Source organism: Semicossyphus pulcher, unplaced genomic scaffold (assembly GCF_022749685.1).
Source record: "Semicossyphus pulcher isolate SPU_LCO1_2020_fin unplaced genomic scaffold, fSemPul1.0.p SCAF_28, whole genome shotgun sequence".
Classification (NCBI taxonomy): Eukaryota; Metazoa; Chordata; class Actinopteri; order Labriformes; family Labridae; genus Semicossyphus; species Semicossyphus pulcher.
The window spans coordinates 1610687-1632635 of NW_027211702.1; the positions used below are offsets into that span (position 1 = coordinate 1610687).

At 40.7% G+C, this 21949-nt stretch overlaps 1 protein-coding gene across 2 annotated transcripts in view; it reads left to right on the forward strand.

Moving 5' to 3' along the window:
- Positions 1–2886: 2886 nt before the first annotated feature.
- The window catches only part of vav2 (vav 2 guanine nucleotide exchange factor), a 233913-nt gene continuing 214850 nt past the window's right edge, over positions 2887–21949 (forward strand). For both annotated transcript variants that reach the window (XM_069677147.1, XM_069677146.1), the window contains exon 1: positions 2887–3090. In XM_069677147.1, the coding sequence (XP_069533248.1) occupies positions 2887–3090 (204 nt within the window). The remainder of the gene's footprint in view (positions 3091–21949) is intronic.

Genomic DNA, 21949 nt, shown 5'->3' on the forward strand with positions numbered 1-21949 from the left:
ATCAATGGTTCTTATAAAAATAAAGATAATAGCGGCTTTGATACATATTATATCACTTTACAGCTCGGTTAACACCTATGATTGGTTTGTAAGTGTCTGTGGCTGATTTAAAACAGCCTTTGTAAAACTTAAAATAGCCTTCATCAGGCAACAAAGAGTGATTGGCCTTTTTCACATCAGACATTTCCACTTATTATTGCAGTGAAAGCAAAGTGTTACTATTACCATTAATGGTGGCCCTGTTCTATTCAAGTGTCCCTGTAAGCCATGACAGTTTGACAATGAGCCAGCATGCTCAATACTAAAGCCAAACACTTAAATTGATCCAGCTAGCATTCATTGTATTATTTACACCTGTGCTTTTCATACTGTGACGTGTTCAAGTGTCTTCAGAGAGAAAAGCCTATTGGTGAAAATACAAACACGGACATTCCACTTCCAGAGTGTTGGCTCCGACTTCATGGCATCACCAAAAACAAGGGACAAGTCATGACAAGCTAATCGCATTTTTTCACTGGCACAACATGGAGAGAATTCACATCCATGTTAAATGAAAGGGTTTGTGATGTTTGTTTTTATGATGCTGTGCCATTTCTCTGCATGTTACCCCACCAATAATTTAATGTATTTACATTTGGACTTATAGTCGATTAGAAGTATACTGCCACATCGGCATTTATAAGCGGGTCTTCCCAGGTCTGAAAAACCTGCGTCAACGCGCTCATTTAATTGGGAAAGAGGTATAACAGAAGAATATTTGTTAACCATTCAGGCATGGCAATAACTGTATTCTGAGAGAGTGTGTGATATTTGTGGTTAAAAAAAAAAAAGAATCAGCAGAAGACTATGCATATTTACTTTTATTTTCTAGAATTAAATCAAGCTTCAAAAATAAGATAGGATTAATAATAAAGAGAATTCAGAGGATAAGGATGTAAACTAAATTCATTCTAAATAAAGTGCTCTCTAAGGCAGCTCTCGTGGCAGCATTGTGGATGTTGAGGCTCCAGTTGGATTCCCACAACAGACTGTCATGAGTAAACTTTCCAAAAAGCTTTAATAGACTGGAAATGAGGCTAAAGTTCACTGCATAATTTAACAAATTCAGTTATCTTGGTTCCTGGTTATTAAATTGTGTTGTTGGAACGAAGATACAAGGAAATGTCCTTTACACAAAAGCTTGTTGTCGCTCTCGTTCACTGCAATGCTTCAATTGTATGGGATCATACAATGCCCATAATGCAATTTGGCAGTGTCCTTTAGTTATAAACTCCCCAGTAGATGTCCATGTCTTTGAAACTCTATGACCCCAGTTTGTAGTGCTGTCTTGCTATAAAATGAGGCTGTGTTGTACTTGTTATGATAGATGAACTGATTTTGACATCACCCTTAATGCTGGTGGATTGCCCCTTTAATGGAAATCAACATGTTGTTTTGTTAAGCTTAATCATGTGAATTTATTCAACTTATTTATAGGCCTACCAGAAAGATGTGCCCTGACCTGATGACACAACAACTATCAAACGGTCAAAGTTTGACCGCAAAACATACAATTTAGTTGAGTTGTTATACAGCAGTAGGCTATGTCTGAGCCTTATAGGCAACCCCGCCCCATAACAGATCATACTGAAGCTAAGGAAGGATATTAATTTATTTGTGTTTTTGTTTTAATTTATTGTGAATTGTCCCTTTAATTCCCTTGTTTTAGTTGCTTGTGCAGTGTGCGCTTCATCCGTCGGAGGGCGCATCCACAACTCCCACTTCAAAAATATTCCCTGAAACTCACATTCTTGGAGTATGGAGCCACTTAAACAAAGTGTGAAGACGCTGTTCAACTCTCACCTTTACTCGAGATAATCAGCACGTGCGAGCTACTTTAACCTACTGGGTCAAAATCCAGCGAGAAGCCTGGACGCTTTCTCCCCAGATCTGTGTGGCTCGGGTTGTGAGTTAAGACCGCTAAACATCTCCGTCCGAAAGGGAAACGAGGAGAGGGAGACGCGAGAGAGAGGACATGAGCGGAAGGGAGGCAGAAATCACTGAAAAGCAAAGCTGTACACACGCGTAAGGATATTTTGGGCGTGCGTAAAGGCGCCAAACAAAGTAACATTAACCGGATAACTGTAAACACTGATTTCGTTCCCCCTGGACATGTTTCCGCTGCCAGAGCGCGTTGTTTAGACTGTGTTGTTGTGGAAAGAGGGGAATCCTGTGCGCTGGAGAAAGTCTGCTCTGTGTTTTATCTATTTTTTGCTGTGGAAATAATGGGAAGTTCTTGTTTTTGACGTTTAACTTGTGAGGAAACGTTGAATGCAAATGCGGTAGGTGACTCCGGGCTTTGGTTCATCAACTAAACTGACTTGAAACGCTGTTTTTTCCACATTGTGTAGTCGGCTGAAATGTGAGACAGTAGTGAAGTCGACACATGACAAACCGCTGCATCCAGCTGTAAAATTAACAACTATTGTAACCTTTCATTCACGCCTTTTGGATTGGATATGCAAAGTAAACTTTTTAAGAATGAAGAGGAGAAAATTCCCGTAGCACGCCTCTGTTTTCTGGTTACATCGCCGCCGTCTGCTGAGCTGGATTTATTGAAACCGTGTTGTGATTTTAGTGTCTTTCAAACCTTCATCATTTTCATGTTGTGGAGACAGCAGAGCTGGCATGCGCCCGGGATGGGGATATAGTGCGGTGACCTACTGCCAGTGAAAAACAGAAGTGAAATTGCCTCGTTACTCGGCTGATAGTGAATGATTAAGACATCCGGCGCAGGTAGGGAACTGAGCGTTGTGCCTGCTTGTGCGCCGTGAACGTAAGCTCTCAGTTCGGTGTGAGCCTATTCGAGGACTCGGTTACTTTGCGAGGAGAGTCTCCGGAGCCGATATGGAGGAGTGGAGACAATGCGGGCGGTGGTTGATAGACTGCAAGGTCTTGCCCCCGAACCACCGGGTCGTGTGGCCCTCGGCGGCCGTCTTCGACTTGGCACAGGCCCTGCGAGACGGGGTGCTTTTGTGCCAGATGTTGCACAACCTCTCTCCGGGATCAGTGGACCTGAAGGAGATCAATTTCAGACCCCAGATGTCACAGGTGAGTCGGCTTCGTTGAAAACTTCAAACCAGCAGATGATGGGATGTTTGATTTACACCTTCAGGCTGTGTCTTGTAACTTTGAACACATTCGAATGCATTGCACTGCTTCTCATTCACACCTTGAGTATTGCCAAGGCGACCACTTGTGTTTCATGTATTGTTTTGCTTGTTTGGAAAGCTGAATAGCATCTCATTCCTGGACTTCCCCAGTTTAACTACAAACCTTCCTGCCACAACAAGCCCACTTCTTGGCCTTAGCCCAGCACAGAACCACTATCAGTGTATCTGTGATAACACAGCAGTTTAACAGATGTTCACATTGCATACGGTAGGTGTGTGCAAGGTCCAGCAGGTTTACACAGATGAAGGTGCAAACCCTGCATTTAAGTGGTGGTTTCCTACTGCCAGGCCTTGAGCTGATCATGTCTCTGGAGCTATGTGTTGGCTTGTTGTTACATTCTCCAAGTATCATATCCAATGCATTAATTCTTTATGCACTTCTTGACATTTTGCAGTGCAACCTTTGCAGGAGGAATATGGGTCTGTGAAAGGAATTTGTTGTTACCTTGCCATGACGGCTACAGCGTCAACACATTTGCTCTGGATTAAAGGGTGTTAATTGAGTATTATCCACGCAGTCTTGTTCTGAGTGGAAGGGATCAAAGATAATCATCTGCTTAAAAAAAAAATAGAGAAAGTAAGACACTTACAGATCCTCGGTTGAGTCATCTGAAGCTGTTTTCCCTCGCTTTTGTTGACCTTTTTGGAGAAGAAGGCGGGTGTGGCACTTCAATTTAAGGAATGAATAATCCTTGAAAGTTGTCATTTTTGTTGCTTCCGGAAAGTTTAGCTGTCAGGCTTCTTGATAATCACAACCTGTACGCTGGTGGAAGTTTTTTTTAGATAGGACAGCTGAAGAGAGACAGGAAATATGGGGGGAAGAGAGCGGGGAATGATATGCAGGAAAAGGTCGAGGGTGGTAGTTGTATCTGAGGCCGCTGCATTGAGGACTGTAGCCTCTGTATGTGGGGCGCCTGCTCTACTGACTCAACCAGTGCCCCATGCTGGTAGAAGTTTAAGTTAGTGCCTGACCAATGACATTTGAAAACAAATACAATGCTGATTTTAAAGGGAGAAAAATTCATGTTTCCAAAAGCCGCTATCAGGAAGTGTTGGATGCCACAGGAAGCTTACATGACCACAGCGGCACAGTAAAAGCGCTCTGTGGCAAACACTTCTATTGACTTTTGTTCTCACTGAAGTCTGCTCTTAAGTACAGCTGAGCCTTTATTGCTGTATGGTGATTGGCACAGTGAATAGATCACAGTTGCCTGCATGCTGAATGCGTCCGGTGGTTCTTGCTGCCGTGCCCGCAGAGGCCGAAACAGCTATCACACCAGAGCAATTGCCCTCTGACAGCACATTTGTCTGATGTTGTTGGCACACCTTCCGTGACCTGTTTCTGTCACAATAATGTGTGAATGTGCGTGCGTGCGTGTGTGTGTTGCTTCTGTCTGGCTTTTAGTCTGTGTGGTAGGAAGGCTCTTTCTTGTAGATATTCATCACTATTGCTGAATGTTTCCAATTGTTATGAATGCAGAAGTCAGTGGATGAACAGAAAATCAACCAATAACAGCTCTGATGACAGATTAACCCTGAGTGAGCAGCAGCATAGACATTGAGAGCAGGGTCTGTAACATTGTTCTGCATGACATCCAGTTAAATACAAACGCAACCCTGACAGATCATATTTTCATCATTTGAAAGCAAAAGTAAAACGATACCATGTTTGTGCCTCTGTAATTGTTAAAACATAGAAGCCTAATTTGGAGTGAACCTTTCAAAAAAGACCAGGATCGCTGTTTTTATTAAAGGGTTCAGCGATGGTAGCCCCTTATTGTATGCCTGTTAATTTTCAGCTTGTTCGCAAAAAAACAAGGTGGTTGTCGTTACTAAGAAAATGCCAAATATCATCTGCTTCCTGTTTCTTAAATGCGAAGATTTCCTGCATCTTTCTCTTTTATATTGTGTTGTAGAGGAAGGTTAATCCAATATCTTTGGATTTGGCTTTCATTTCTCTCTATTTTCATAGAAAAAACTAGAATATGACACACAGATTAATGCCAGTTGCAGCTCTGGCCTCTCTCTTTTTGCCTAGTAACCACCAGTAGCCCCGACTTATCAGCTCCAGAAGCCACCGACTTCCATGATTACAGGGCAAGAGAGAGAGCTCTGGATGGCATGCTTTGATCCGCCCACTAATCCCACGCTCCCAGTCCCACTGTGTGGATCTGCAGTGAGGGTGGAAGTGGTGTCCTCGTTGACAAATTGGGTTAAACAAAATCCTGGCAGCAGCACAGTAGTATGTGATTTATGATAAGGAAAAGGTCAGCGCGCGTGTGCTTTAACACTCAGAACACACAGAGGCGGCGGCTTAGCCAAATGAAGAGGAGGTGAGGCCGAGCGATTACATTATTTGCTCGGGATAGAATTTTCTCTTTAACTCCCGATTACTCCACTTGCACGGTGATTGATAGTTCCCAAAATTGAGTTTTGTCTTGCTTTTAAATGGTCATAGTACCCTCAAATGTGTTTCACACAGGGAGAAGGCGTTAACCCAGGTTTTAAAGCTGTGTGACCTGAATCAGAATGCTTCTTTTTTTCAGTCAAAAGAGATGTGCTTCTCCATTTTCCAGTGACCTGTTAATTCTCTTTCTTCAGTTAAGTTGCAGCTTTTAACAGCCCATAAGCACAACGATGCTATGAATGTTGGCATTGGTCCCAAGATGTGCTCCAGTGCATTTTCATTGTGTTTTAGTGCATTCTGTTTGAGCGCCAAGGGAAGTTATTGGAGCAAAACTGAGGTCATGCTGTATTGTTACTGTAAGGCATATTTTGGATGTAAGTGTCCATAAAATTGCACATTAACAGCCTGTGAACCCACCAACCATATCTTAAAGCAGGGTTCCTCTTTAATAGTTTTTATGAACCATATCTTTAAGCAGGGTTCCTCTTTAATATTGTATATGTTTTAAGGGTTCCTCTTTAATATTTTATATCTTCTTTATATCTGTTTCGTAAATTTATCAATTTATGAATTGACTTCGGTTGTGACAAACAACAGAACATTCAAGTCATTTATAAATTAGAGATTCACACCAGCTAGCAAAGCTGAAAGCGGACTTACTGGAGTTTCTGACTTGCAGGTGTGAATGTGTCCATGATAATAATGGCATAAAAATGAGGAAGGCCACAGCAGAATGAGCAGAGTCTGACTGAATACACAACGGCTGAAAATGTGCATTCGGGTGGATAAAAAGGGAAATGTCCGTTCACAGTAAGGAAGTTACAATTTATGAAGTAAATTATAAAGCACTGAACCGTGACAAATGCACGTAAAACAGAAAGCCAAATGTGACTGACACCTGAATTATCTTTGGGTGGGTGTTTCAGTTGTAATATCAGGGAAACAGATAGTAGCAGATGAGATGTTGGGGTGAAATTCAGGCCAGTTATACACTAATAAGGCTAAATGAAAATGCATTTTCCTTTTTTTTTATCTACATAAAGCTAGTATTTCAGAAACCGTTCAAACATGCACGCCATTGTTAAAACTAAATGTTTAAACTAAGCAAGTAAAACATTTGATCTGAAGTTTTGTTCAAATAATCGCATACGCCCTAACGGCTAAGGCCGACTACAAGTCAAGAGGCATGCCTGTGAGAAAAAGCAGGTGTCTCCATTGACCTGTAACATATTGTAGCTTTTCTAATTGTAGAAAGATTTTTTCTGATGCAAAAAGTGAGTTCATATTAATCTGCTGTATTGTGAGCAGGAGTTGAGGCAGAATACCTCTTGCAAAGAAGGGGATGATCTTCACTTGGGTGTTAAAAATAAATCCCTGATTGTATTTTTAAAGAATGGCAAGACCCTCCTCTCTACCTCAAGGTCATAAATGGATTCTTAATGAGCAGATGGAGATGCTCCGGAGCTCAATGTGTACATATCAAGAATCCAGCGCCTCAGGCTGCGTCTGAAAGACAAGACTGAGCTGTGCTCTCTGAAGCCTTTTGTGTGTTCTACTGTGTGTTTTTTTTTTTCACTTGGCCTTTCACACTCTTTTTTTCCTGTTAGTGAGGTAGCTGTGAATGCCTTTGGGATGACTCAGGTGGAAATGTATGTGTGTGTACTGCTGTGTTTGTTTCTGTGTGTATGCGAGTTGCTTGTACTGTGTATGTCTGTGAGAGCGTGAGAGATGTTACAGTACCTGTGCTCAGACTGAATCGCTGTTGGCTGAGCCCTGAGCTCTTCTGGATCTTCTCAGTGCTCCACAGGGCTCCAGATCTCACACAGAGTCTGCCGCTTCCACTCACAGTAATTGAGGTTCTTCCTCTTTGTCCAGGTCCCAGCAGAAATATTGGCTGCTGCTGAAAAATAGCAGGAGCTGATTTGAATGTAATTTTTTTTTTTTTTAAATCCTGTTCGGGCAGTAGCTATAGCAGTAAACGTGTTCCGGTAAAATTCGCCATTTTGAATGGCAAATATGGTTCATGCTGAGGTGAACATGCATGAAAAACTTCTGTTTGCTTTTTTTCGTCAATGTTAGGGAAAGAAAATTTGGCTATACAAAACCTTTTGAAATCCACTCTTAATTGTGTTGCATCAGTTTACCTAAGAGTAGTTAAAAATGTGCCTTTTTCATGGTCAAAGAATTAATTGAAAGTAAGCATTTGAAAAACATTTTAGCGTTTCTTTCAATATGTGGTTCGTGCTACGGGACGAATTAAAGTCCAGTATTCACTCTGCTTTTAGTTCTGGTTTGGCCTCCAACTATTTTGATATCTGGATCTGTAGCTTGCTAACTCTTCATGCTAATTACTAATCTCTCCGTCTACTTCATAATGCTGAGCAGGCAGACTATAGTGGGAATTTACCACAGCTAGTTTGCTGAAGACAGTGCTCTACGTATGCTTGAAATGTGATGTTTATGGGGCGGCTGTGGCTCAGTGGTAGAGTTGGTCGTCTCTCAATCGGAACCTGACTGCTACAGTCACATGTCAAAGTGTCCTTGGGCAAGGCACTGAACCCCAAATTGCTCCTGGTGGCATAGCCATTGGGTACGAATGGGCATAGATCTGAGTGGAGATTGGCATTGAATGGGTGAATGTGACATGTAGGGTAAAAGCAGCTTGGAGTCGTTGCAAGACTAGAAAAGCGCTATATAAGTACAGTCGACTTATTTTAGTAATCTTATAATTTGCTTAATCACATGTTAAAGGAGGCAATAAGTGTATCTTTGAAGTAATGATAATGAGTATTTAGATTTCTGCATGCACTTCTTAATATTGCTGTTTATCGATCAAAGTGTGACCCCAGACTCATCCAAAGATTTGAGGGCTTAGCCTGGATGTCCACTGACTCCAGAGCCACACCTGAAAGCCTCGTCTTAAGAGCTCTGCAGGTTTGGAAATACGATCCGACAGAGTGAAAAGGACATGGTAAACGCCCACCCACTATTCTGAAATCTCTGTTTGGGACCAGTGTAGAGAGGGGGGTAGTGACTACTGTAGACAACCACCCACCCCTGTCTCCCTCAGGAGTAATTTAATCTCAGTGTTTGGTCTACTGTTGACCCTGTGACCCCAGCACCCGCCGGATGCAGGTAATACCCCTAATGGAGCTCGTTAGGGACACGTCCTGGGCTGCACAGCTGGGACGGTACCGCTGGGAGCTAATGGGATTGACAAGGAGGGAATTGGTCTAGGCCAGAGTTTTCTAACCTTCTGTGTGAGCTAATCCTACTCCTAAGGTCACAACAATCTTTTTAACTGTAACTTTTTAGATGTTTGGGTGACACATCCTCAGCTGGCCTATAAACGAGTGTCGTTTCTTAAAGCAATGGAAGTAGCCTTCGTCTCAACCTGTCTGTTATAAAGCAATGTCATCAACGATGACTAATTTACTGCTCAGGGGCATTTAGCTGTTTAACTAATTATCCATCCCAAATCGAAGACAAGTTATAATATACCTTGTACATGAATTTAGTCAAATTCTTACGTTATTATCTTATTACTATTATTATCGTATTATTCTTATTTTCATTCTCACTCGTTATGCAACATTATATTTACTAAACTCATTAGGAAAAGAAAAGAAGGTAGATTTGAAACCAAATTCCATCAGAACAAAGGAAACTAGGAAGAAAATTCTATCCTAATAGGTTGGAATGATGAACATAGCTACGAAAAAAGGGACCATTTGGTAAAAATAAATAATATCCTTTTATTCCCAGGGGATATATGAGAGGACAGAGCAGTTTATTGATCTGTACTATGGGTTCTTACCACTTTTCATACTGAGGTAAGGTTGCATAGCTGATTACTGAGAAGTATTCCCAGAGCTTGGAGGAATTCAGTGTCCTGTTCAAGGTCACTTCATTCAGGCGGATGCCTTGCAGCAGGAAGGAGCTTGAACTTTGTCAAGTTGAAGGACAATGTAGGTATCCTCTTTGTCTAAAAATACATATTCCCTTAGAAACAGAAGTAAGACAGACTTAAAAGACAACAGTGAAGGTTTAGGACGCTTCCGCCCAGCTGCTTCTCTTTAAGTTATTACATTTTCCTGTAAGGGGAATAAGAACTTATCTCAAAGAAAGCCTATCTGTGGGTATATGCCAATTCCCTGAACAGCATCCGCGTTTCCCCCTTCTTGCATCTTTTCCTTATGTCTTGTTCCATCCACCTGAAGATGCAATGAGAGAAGCAGGGAAAGATGCAAGATGAGAGAAATCCAGGAAACGTTTTTTTTGGGGGGAAATGGGACGTCCCCTCCTCTGAGCCTTCATGTGAAGTGTCTTCTGTTTCTGATCATGACAGCACGGCTGGATCAGCTGTCAGTCGGGTTTACAGCTCTGTTGGTTTTGAGTGCTGAAAAGTTTGTTTACACTTCTGTAAACTCAGCATATGGAAAGATTTGGTGAACGGATGTGAGCATTCTAAAAGAAAAACGTGTAATACTGTCACTTATTTGAAGAAGTTGAGTGCATGTATGAATTCTTTTCCTCCGTATTTATACCCATATTCTTAAGTGTGACAAGCAAAACTCATTCTCTCATCTTCTAAATCTCCAGTTAATACCTCAATAGGCTAGTGCTGATAACCAGGCGTGACCATTTTGGGCCCTCTTTTTAAGACACTTTTAATATACTGTATATGTTCATAATTTACTTTAACTTTAACTTCTAGTTACAACAAGCAAATACAACAACCGTGTGGCTTGTGGTAATGATGGCGGATAATTCTAATCCCAGCCCTGCTGGATAGAGAGAGATTCTCACCCCCAGTTTAACAGACAGGTATAGTTATGATGATCTTTTTAAAAGGCATGTTTATGTTTTAAATATAACCGTCACAGCACAGCTCGCTCGGAGCGCTGAATGTCCGTTTTACCGTAACCTAAGTATTTTATTTGTTAATTTTACAAGGTGTAGGAAGCCTATGATCTTTTAAAAGGCATGTGAAATACCTTTGCACTTACATTTGTCTGGCGTTGTATTGGTATGTCCTTGTGGACATATTGTGCAAAAGTGGATATTTGAATAGTTGGAACCTCTGTGTTTTTTGTTTGATGTTTAATGGACCAGAGACTAAAGTTCACTTATCTTACTTCCTGGTTCCTGGTTATTGGATTGTGTTGTTGGAACAAAGATAAAATGAAATGTCCCTTGAACAAAAGCACGTTGTTTAGAGTAAATTGATATTATGTCGGACTTTACACTTCAATGCAGTTTGTAGCTTAATTATTTTACTTAAGCACTGTTTGTTTTTAATATCTAATCAAGTAGAAGTCTCAACCTCAAGACTACAACTGCACAGAACAAAACAAGGGGAAGGTGGTGAATTATAGTCCATAGGCCATGTCGAACAGTAGTGTTTTGAGGGCGTTTTTGTCCAGGAAGGCAGCCTTGCGGATCTCTGCAGGCAGAGAGTTCCAGAGCGTGGGGGCAGCAACACTGATGGCTTGGTTCCCAACAGTTCAGAGGTGAGAGTGAGGGATGGAGAGCAGGCCTACATCTGGGGACCGCAGACTCTGGGATGGGGTGTCGAGATGGAGGAGGTTCTTTAGGTACTGGGGGGCGAGGGAATGGATTGACTTGTAGGTGAGAGGAGGATTTTATAGGTGATGCGGGTCTTGACAGGGAGCCAGTAGAGGTGGTTGAGGGTGGGGGTGATGTGCTTCAAGGGCTTTGTGCCGGTGAGAACCCTGGCAGCTGAGTTTTGGACGTACTGGAGCCTGTCCAGGGCTTTGCTGGGAACCCCGAACAGGATTAAGATTAGGCAGGTTATTGATGGTACTGAATCTGTGTAGTAGTACAGTAATGTTTATAATCAACAATGTCCCTGAGACATGAACTGAATACAAATGATTTGTTTTAAATTTGGAATATTATCATATTAATAGTTAAACCTTTTGTGTGACGTATTCACTGGCAAAGCTGCCATTGCTTGAAAACATTTTGAATTGAAAGTCAAATTGAATCATCAATTTGGAGAATTAGGACGTCTAAACTAGATACACAAGTGAAAACATACCTGCGTTTGTGTTTGTAATTCCAATAACTGCAAAAAGCATGACTTCTTATTTCCACTGCTGAACAATGCATGCTGTATTATTATTGATTCCATATTTAGCATGACGATAAAAGAGCAGTGAGATTTCAGATGAAGAGGTTTTCCTCTAAAGCATGCAGTGAGCACGTTTTCAGCTTTTTTTCACATTCATTAGTGGTTAACACCTCATTGTCTGTATAGGCTCCTATGAAATACATACACGTCTAAAAAAAGCATGCGGCTTGAAGTGTTGTGCGAGGGGAAGAATGCATTACACACATGTAAATCAGAAAACAGTTCAGTACTTGTATTATGTATCAGTTGAATGAATCACATAGCGGTTGTGGTCGATGTTCATTAAGTCCAAATGAATGGTCACACATGCACTACTGCAACATGGCAGGCCTGCTGCTTGTGCAGTGGGATGGAGAAACAGGAAGTGAATTTGGAATTCAAACAAGCCTTTTTAATTCTTACTTTTTGCATACAGCAAATTCCTGGCACATGTGCACATTCTGCATGTCAAACAAACCACAAACTGTTAGATGAGGTAGATTATAGATGCAATGCAAACACTGTAATTCCCCTCAGAGAAGAACCTTTATAACCTTATTGACATTAAAAGAAATAATGTAGATTCAAGTATTCATTATAAATCACTTAATTACATGAATGTTTCAATAATCAGCCTATGATAATGAATACATGCAAAGTATTGCAGTTCATATAGTTTAACTGGCTCCTTTTGGTTTCTTGAATCCAGTTTTAAAGCTCTGCCCTTGATTGGTTCACAGCTTAACTCTTTCCACACAAACCATAACAGTCCAAATGGTCTAAATCCAAATGCAAGCAGTGAGCACTCAGCTGCATGGGCCCTGTATTTGAATGTGGGTCATGTTAACTGTGATGTGACAATTCAACTGGAAAGGCTGCTGCAGAAGAATCAAGTGTTGAACATTTTGATGCAAAAGTTGTAAAATCATCAGAGTGTATTTGTTATAGGGATGCTTTAGTTCAGACGTTTGTATAATATTCCTTTAAACGGAGCTATGATGTACTATGATCCACCAAGACTTGAGAAAGTCCATTTTCCACAAGTTTGAATTTCAAGATTTTTTCTGAATGATTTTTGGCTTTCTCACCAAGTTATTTCAAATAGTGGCCAATCTTTTTTATCAGCACATGGAAGATAATGGCAGAGGTTGATAAGAACATTTTGAAGCCGTCTAGTTTGCTCTCTGTTTTTGAAGCCCATTCTATAGTGTGTATCAAATTCAATTCCTTTAAACTAAAAAATCTCTTACCTTCTTTTTTCTGCCTGTGTTTTGGAAGCTGTGAACCACACACCTTGCAAAAAGAACGATTCCTGCTGGGAGATACTGATCAGCTAATTAGCTTGCTCACTGGTGAGTGTAGCTCGCTAGCTAAATGGTTAGTTACTGTAAATGAAAGAATATTTTTTTTGTGTAAATACTAAATGGAATGATAAACGGACTTCACTTATATAGTGCTTTTCTTGTCTTCCCTTTACCACTTAAAATGCTTTTACACTACACGTCACATTCACCCTTCCACACTCGAGACAAAGGCTGCGATGCCGATCTCCCATCAGATCTATGCACATTCATACACCAAAGGCTACGCCTTCAAGAGCAGTTTAGGGTTCAGTGTCTTCCCCAAGAACACTTCTATTATTTTATCAATAATATGCAATTTATATGAATAAAGCTGATACTATCAATCAGTAACATCAGTATCAGCCTTGGAAATCGTTTAGAGGTTGAATTGAAACAGGTTTGGCAAAATTTACCCAAACAGCATGGGAACAGAAGAAATTTATTTTGGACCAGGCAAGATGGAAAGAACATTTCACTCCTGTTACTGGCAAGAGATGACTTTTGAATTATTTAACGTCAAAAAGGCAAACTAGCTTTGGCAGCAGTTCCATCAGAAGCCTATTACATAAAAATTTTAGCTAAAGCAAATAAAGCAAAGTGTTTCAGCTGGATGATGAGAGTTTTTATTACACATTGCAATGCATCATTGTGTTATGTATAATCTAAAGCTCTTTTTCATTGTTATTTGACAGTGGCTGGAACATGACTCAGCCTGTCCAGGACCCATGCAGCTTTTCATGTGTATTTAAAAAACACTCCTCCACCTAAAAGCCTGCAGAACATTCATCTGCCTCGTTTTCTTTCTCTTCCCTGCATTCCCCAGGGAATGCTGTCAGGCTGAAATGCGAGCACGTTGTTCATGCGGGGAACTCCGGGTTGACCTAATCTTTCAGACTGTGTGGGAGAATAGAGTGATGTCATGTAAAGGCAGCTTATAGCAAATGTAGTTAAGCGCATTTCAATGTCAAGAAAGGAGAGTGTTTCTAAACTATAGAATCATCTCAAATTTTTGCTTATGTAAAAACCATCCAGTGGAGACTTGAATCCATTCTATCCTCTCATAATTATCTTACCTAACTAACCTCTGGGGACACATGACGCTTTGAGGAAACTGGTATACCATGACAACATGCTGCCAGTTTTACCATTCCACTAGAGATGGACAAAGAGATCATGGAGCCTTATGGACGCCGTCTGATTTCTAAAGAGGCTCCATCTGCATGTTGGTTGTTGGGGGTGATTAGCATGGGCGTGCAGTGGAATGGCGCCCTGGATCTTCTCAGAGCCAGCTCTGCTCTGCTGGACGCCATCACTCCACAGAGAAATGAAAAAAAAAAAAGAGGAGGCCGCGGTTCCATCTCTGTAGTGGCGAGCCAGATGGCTGAATCTCTCCCCTGCAGTTCTTCTCAAACCAGACCGCAGAAGATGTTTTTTTTTAATTGATTTTCACTGTTTACTCGTTAATCAGTGGTCAGTTTTCCTTTCCAGGCCTTGACTGGCATATGTCTTCATCCACGCCTGTGAGTAATGACACTCGGCCTGTTACATTATGAGTTGTTGTCTGAACCAAGCTGTTGCCGGGAGTCTAATTCAAATTGTTGTGGTGGTTGACTGATTGTGGCTGTTTCCTGTGGAAGAGAACAGATTAGGATCTGGATTGTGCTCCGGGGAGAGGAACGGCAGTACCCCCACCCCCCTAAAATCCCCCCGACACACACACTAATACATCAGCAGCCTGTTTCTGAGGGGAAGATAAACAGCTTTACATTTTCTCAATCTCTTTGCCAAATAACACAGATAATATGCGTCCCTGTGAATCACTGCCGTGTCCCAGCTAAATATAGGAGGAGTGTTTATAAGTCGCACCAGCCATGGATTTTTTAGGCCTTTGCCACAGAATCGCCACACACAGCGAACATATCCCATTACTGACATTTATTGATCACATCACATAATTGGCTGTGGAATAGGAAGGGCACAAAGGTAGGGTTACAGCGTTAGACTCAGTCCCATAAAAGGCCAGTACTTATTGATCTTCTCCACGGCACAGTCTCTTGTTAATCATGCAAACAAAGTGGAACAGTGTGTTGCGGGTTAGAGAGGGCGGAAGAGATCATTTCCTCCTGCTCCACCTTTAGCTCAGGCTGTGCTGCTTTGTGATTTGTAATTTATACTCCTCCCTATTATAGTCTTGGTGTAATGTTACTGTATCTGTACTTTTTTCAGTATTATCTTTAGATCCATTACATTATTTCAATTATAATATATCTGATTGTTTCTACATTGTATTTTTTGCAAAAGTAAGGAAGAAAAGTAAGATAATTCCAGTATTTAGCTACAATTAACTAAATGAGGAATACATAGACAAGTACAGTAGGGAATGTGTGTTTTCAATTCTGCTGTTGGATTTAATTCAGTTTCCCACACATGACATTAATCAGATGACTAATCGTAAGCTTAGAGAAATAATCTCATAATAATGTGATGCAATGTAAGACACCAGCAGCTCTAATATTTCGCCCAAGGACGCTTCAGCAGTGCAGAGTCTTGTCAGCAGAGACTGACGTTTTTCAGTTGAAGGTCGGCCTCTTTAACCACTGGACCATCCTAACACAGAGCAAACAAAAGCACCTTGTCAGTCTTTAGCAGTCAGTCATTTGTATTCTGCAGGTTTCAAACCAGCTCTCAAAGTCCTTAAAATTCTACATCACAGTTTTTTTTTCCATTAATGCATCTGAAATAAGCTGCCATCTGGCATACTAATGACTCTGTAATTGTCACTGTTAACAAAGGCCACGAAAACCTACTTCAGGCTTTTATCTGCTTTGGAAGTTATCTCGCTGAATTTTCATAGCCATTTAAAATCCTCTCTGCTGGACAGGAAAGTTTAAACACAAAAGCTTTGGAGAGAGAAACTGAAGAAGCCCACAGGAGACAGAAATCAGACAATAGACACATCTGAGAATGGACATATTACATTACAGCTATGAAGGGTGTTGCAACACTGAACAAATTCCTCTGAACTGTATATGTGTAGTTGTGTTTATATTTAGTCTACAGTCATAGACTGCACTGTGTGAGGGCCTGTTATCTTTGATCATGGAGTTGGGGTGTCAGTCCTGCATTGTGTAACTGTCTCTAAGTGCAGCATTGCAATTTTTTGTATGCTGTGTTTATGTTCACAGAGCAATGCAGGGGTTTTTAAACTTTACCAACTGAGTCTCAAAATGACTCATCAGAATTCATCATTGACAAGGTTTTTACCGGGAGCTGAATTATCCGAAGCAGCCTCCTCTTCTCCTAAATAAACAGACCCATGGATTAAAACCTTTTAAAAAACAGTTTAAGCAGTTTCACATAAAAAAAAAATCTTCTGTTTCTCCAATGCTCTTCACTGGCAGAAACATGATGTCAGGTGATGCTGCTAGCTGAGCTGCCGCTAGCTTGTTTGTAGTTGTCCTTCGGTGTTCAACGTTTGAGGGGTTTTTTTAAAGCCAAATTAACCCTGAACCCTGAAATTAATACTGGTAAAATAACAGAATAAAGCAGTGTCATGTTAAAATTTTGATATTTATGAATGCTCTTCTGCTGGGACTCTGTGAGCCACTAGCTATCTGAAATCCTTCACCCGGTTGAATGACAGCTCCAAAACATGACGGTTACATGACTTGAACACTAACAAAATACTACTAACTAAATACTGTGATAAATGTGCTTTGCACAAGTAAAACATGAAACTCTTGTATTTTGGTGTGGAGGTTTGGTGTGGCACTCAGCCGAAACACCCTAAAAGTCTGTGTCAGTTACAGTCCCAAGGGTGTCACTGGTGGCAGTTTCATTGGTACATTTGTATTTGTATTATTGTCACACTGCTGGATTATGTATGAGATTATCAGTGGATCTCTTGTTGATCATAGCCTTTTCAATTTATGTCCATAGCCTTTGTCAGCACCCTGACCACGTTAGACACATGATTCAGTGGGCGAGAAACAGAAAGCTTTTTTCAGACAAAATTGACTATCTCTATGGTTTTCTATAACGCAGACAAGCTGTCCTGTCCGTCCGTGATTGATGATTTTTCTAAAAACCAATTTCTCATAAGTGCCGGCTAGAGGAAGGCAGGTGAGCTTCCTCAATCCCATTTCCCATCTAAAAAGGTGAAGAAAAACATTAAACCTGCCGCCAGTTCTGTGTTAGCATAATGAAAGCAAACGGAGCGTGAAGACAGGAAAGCTAAACAATTTAGAATTAATAGCGGAAGCTCCTGGGGAAAAGAAAAGAGAGAAAACCACTCGGAAGGAGGAGTCCCAGGGAATCTGATTGAGAGGACGCTTTGAGTGGCTTTCTCCTGTGAAATTGAGCATGTCCCTCACAATGACGTACACTGCTCATCTGGTTCTTTGCAACTGACCCTCCATTAGCAGGCACAGATTTGTCTTAAATACACAACACCATGACAACAAGAAGGATTCAGGGAGGCCATGGCGGTCTGTGGGTCAGTAAACCTGTCAACAGACCTGTACAGGCAAAAGTAGAAAGCAGAAGTCTGTTTATACTTTCTTTATGCAATGACTCGTCATTCCTTTTTGGAGACAATAGGCTTAATGGTTTTTGTTGTTTTGTTTTATTTGAAGAAAAATGTGCTTTCCTCTGGTTGTTAGTGATAGATGAGTTATACATCTGTTTTGTACATTGGTTTTCTTCTCACCTTTGGAAGTCATCCCTAAAATACACCTAAATATATCAAGTAGATTTTTTCATTTATTGATTAATTTATTGATACACATTTATTTCCTTTTTCTCCTTGAATTTCCCGCAAGTGATAACCAAGCAAACTTTGATGAGTGAAATTATTATTTTCTTGATTATCAGATTTTTACCTCAGGAAATCAAATCAAAGCATGACCATTGGCTGCTTCGGGAAAAAACTGTAAAAGAGGAAGGAAGTTAAATCGAACCTGGACAATCCCTGAATTAAATTGCATTTTGATTTATATATTTATAACAACCTCTGTGACCCACAACAGTGGCTAAGTGTTTTTTTTTTTTTTCTGTATCACTGGCCCTTTTTACACATCGGTTCCGCCTCAGCGCTGTAACGAAGCTCCGCCATCATAGAGCCCTTGCCTTTTTACATTGGACCAAGCAACATCGGCGTTAAGCCAGCCCAGTGTGTGTTTTTACAAAACGTTCCAGCGTTGTGGAAGCAAAACGCGCGTGAGGTGTAAACAAAAAGCGTGTGCTCCACATACACACACATGGCGCTGTTCTGCCCTGCCGGCTCCGCTGTTTACACAGATGCCATTTCGCCTCTGTTACTACCTCGATGCCGGCTCAGAGGCAGAACAATGTCGTACCACCATTCAGCCTCCGTGCGATTTACATAGAAGACAGAACGTAACAGGGGCGTAATAATCCCACCTTAAACTGGCAGTGTAAAAGGGGCTATTGATGGTCCGTTGTCCTTTCGCTCACTTGCGGAGTATTTTCTGCTTGTACAACTCTTTTAGTTAGCCTGAGACAATAATTTTAGTGTTATGTTGGGGAAACTTAATTTTTTACATTACTGTTTGTGTACAAAATAAAACCATACAACAATATTAAATGTTGTTCCTGTGCAGCTATGTTTAAGCTTTTGACTGAGCCAAGTTAGTTTTATTGGCCCCTAAGCTAATCACCTGGTAACTTTAGCTTCATTTTTTACTTTTTACAAGACACGAGAGAGGTATCAATCTTCTCATCTTAATTCCCTGGTTGTGATTATGGAAAATGATCATATCCGGGATTGCTCCCATGCAAGTTGCTCATCCTGCACATTACAGCCTGTTATTTTTCTTCTGTTTTAGCTTTATCTTGTTTAAGATTTAATGTTCCAAATAGAAGAAGAAAACAATCAAAAGTGATGAAATATGGTGTGGGTTTTTTTTTTTTACAATTTATTAATTGCAGATTTTGGCCACAGTATTCCCCCTAATCAGATGCCAGTTTATGAGGTACCACCAGCAAAAACTAATTCAGTCTAATAAATCATTCTTCCAATAAATCCCTTTATTATTGTTTTACAGAGGTGTTGATTAATAAGCGCATCAAGGTAAAATAGAATCTTTAATGAAACCTGCATGTTTGGTGACCAAAAAATGCAATAAGCAGCGACAGGTTGATTTATCTCTCTGTGTCTGTTTATCCAACTCTTCCCTTTCCCTTTTCTGAGGACATTCACAGCTTCCCACTTCCCCTCTTAGCATAAGCACTTTGTGGGTTAGAGAATGAGTTAGAGACAGAGTTGTGTAATCTCCTTCCCTCCTTTCCCTTGCACTTTAGCCAGACAACAAGAAACATCTGGACACAGAACAGAGAGTTCAGAACGCACCCATCCCCACCTTGGAAGAGTCCAACAATGCTTGGCCTGGACAGAGCACTTGGAGTCTGGACACCACACTGTTATCCTACCAAACCCTGTGCAAGTGTTGCATTCTTATCGTGACTTTGCTGATTTCTGAGAAGAACGTGTGGGTGGATTCTGTAGTCGAGTGTCTGCTGTGCTGTGCAAAGTGTGTAATTTTCTCTCTCTGAGTGGGGTAAAAGGTGTTATTTTCCTCTCTATAGTTCCATCCTGACAGGCTGAATCTGTTTATCCAGAGGTTTTAACACTGAGTATCTCAAAGTTGTCATGTGTGTTTTCACACTTATTTTCTCATCTCAAATGATGTCTCAGTTATGCCTCCTTAATTTAAAGAATTAATTAAAACTTTTTTCATGTCTGTGGATATTACTTTAGATGACAGTTAACGTCATGTATTCTCAAGCTTCAGCAGTGCTCGTATTTTAAGACTTCAAGCTCCCTATACTTATGTCACTCATGCTTTTTTCTACATCATTGATCCCATGTGAGTGCAGGTGCTGCAGCCAGAATTAGAACTGGGTCATAAGTGGGCTAACTTCTGCTTTTACAAGACTTTTATATTTGCCTTTTTCATTCAACTGTGTCTGTTTCCGTGCTTTCCTGCTCGTGTTCTTGCTGTAAATTGGCGCTGGCCGGCCCACCTGCCATGTCAAGAGACAGCGGTTGGGTTCAGAGGATATGTTTCCCCAAACCCATGCAAATTATTCAACATGTCTGCTTTATTGCAGTAACATGGTGATGAGTTAAAGCGTATTCTGGTACTTTGGGTCAGGAATGGTTTCATTTGAAATAGTATACCCCTAAACCTTTTTTACATTGAAAACCGAGTTTGAAAGAGGAAAGTTTTCAAATTATCTGCAAATTTACTAACTCAGCTATGGATGCTTAATATGCTCTCTGAATGTTGATTTTATGATTTGGTTGAAGAAGGCACACCAATTTGTATAATTTTGCTGTGTAAAATATTAAGGTTGGAAAGTGTGACTTGCTATTCAGACAGACATTTTTACATAAATATAATCCAGGTGATTGTTGAGTGTCAACTCTATACATTTGTGTATATAGAGCAGGCAACTGTTTTAAAGAGAAAAAAACATCTTGAAGGCCTGTGTCCACTAATGGTGTTTTCTGCTTTGGCAGCGCCCACAACCTCAATTTCAAAGAGCTTCTTACCGGCGCTCACCATTACTAGGTTACGGAAGATGTCTGGCGGCACTTCTGCTCCCCTTGGTGATGACCGTTACGTCTGTTTCAAATTGCTCTGTATGCTTAATAATTGATTTTGTTCAAGGAAATTTTAGTCTGGGTGCATGAGACAACCGTTTGTTGTTGATGAAGTTCATATCTGAAGTCCCGACCCTTCTTGATTTTGATTGGTCGGTGAGGGAGAAGAGATATTGATGCGTGGTGGTGTTACAAATGTTGAACTATTTTCAAAAACAGCTGAAAATTGAGCTAAAAACATCTACTTTTCTTGTACTCAAAAGGGGGCAGAAACATGACTCCAAATGAATGAAAATGTTGCATATCCTTATCGCTATGTTGCTTATCATTGCCATGTCAACTGAAAAGGTTATATGTCAGTATCAACTTGTTTCTGCTGCCCATAGGTGGACAAAAAATCTGAATCAGAACCCACAGGCTTAAGATTGGTTTAGAAAAAAAAAAGTTTGACAGTTGACTTATTTTTGGCACTGCAGTATTGTATTTCAATTTTTTCAAATAGAAACATAAGTTTGTGATAATAAACTTAAAATGTAAAGCACAACCTCTTTATTACTATGTAGATTCAAATCAGGCCAGTAGTTTTATTAATAGAAATAGTTCAGCCTTAGGTCAACAGAAGGCAAAAGCCACAGACTGTGGAAACTCTGGTATTCTCAAGTTTGACCATCATTTCTAGACAATATTGTCACTCTTTGTATATATTTTGATACACACAGTGAGACTGGGTCTTTCCCTCACTTGAATTTTCCACCATGTATCCATGAACTCATTGACAGTAGGTTCTTTCACAAAAGAAATGTCCTTTAAATTTATGAGACCCTGCTCTGTCTCCAACCTCACCCACCGTCCGTGCTAAGGTTATAGCCTTTGGTATACTCACACATATGACTGTTTCCACTTTCCTGGCTAACATTTAGCTGAGGGGCTGAATGTATGTTGGGTTTGACCTGCTTGTCTTTGCCGCTGGCGCTGCTCTTTCATTTCTCTCATCCTTACCTTGTTTTTTCCAGTACAACTTGACCTTGACAGAGGAGTGTAGGGGGAGAACAGGATCGCTTTTTTCCCTGACTGCCACCCTCTCATGATATGAGATGATGAACTGCAGGGCCTGGTGACATTCATCTTTCCCACTCGCACCTCCTCTTCTCTTAACAGCTCTCACCTCACCTCCTTTCTCTTGGTTGCCTTTGTACGAGTTGACATGGTGAGGAAATGGAAAAT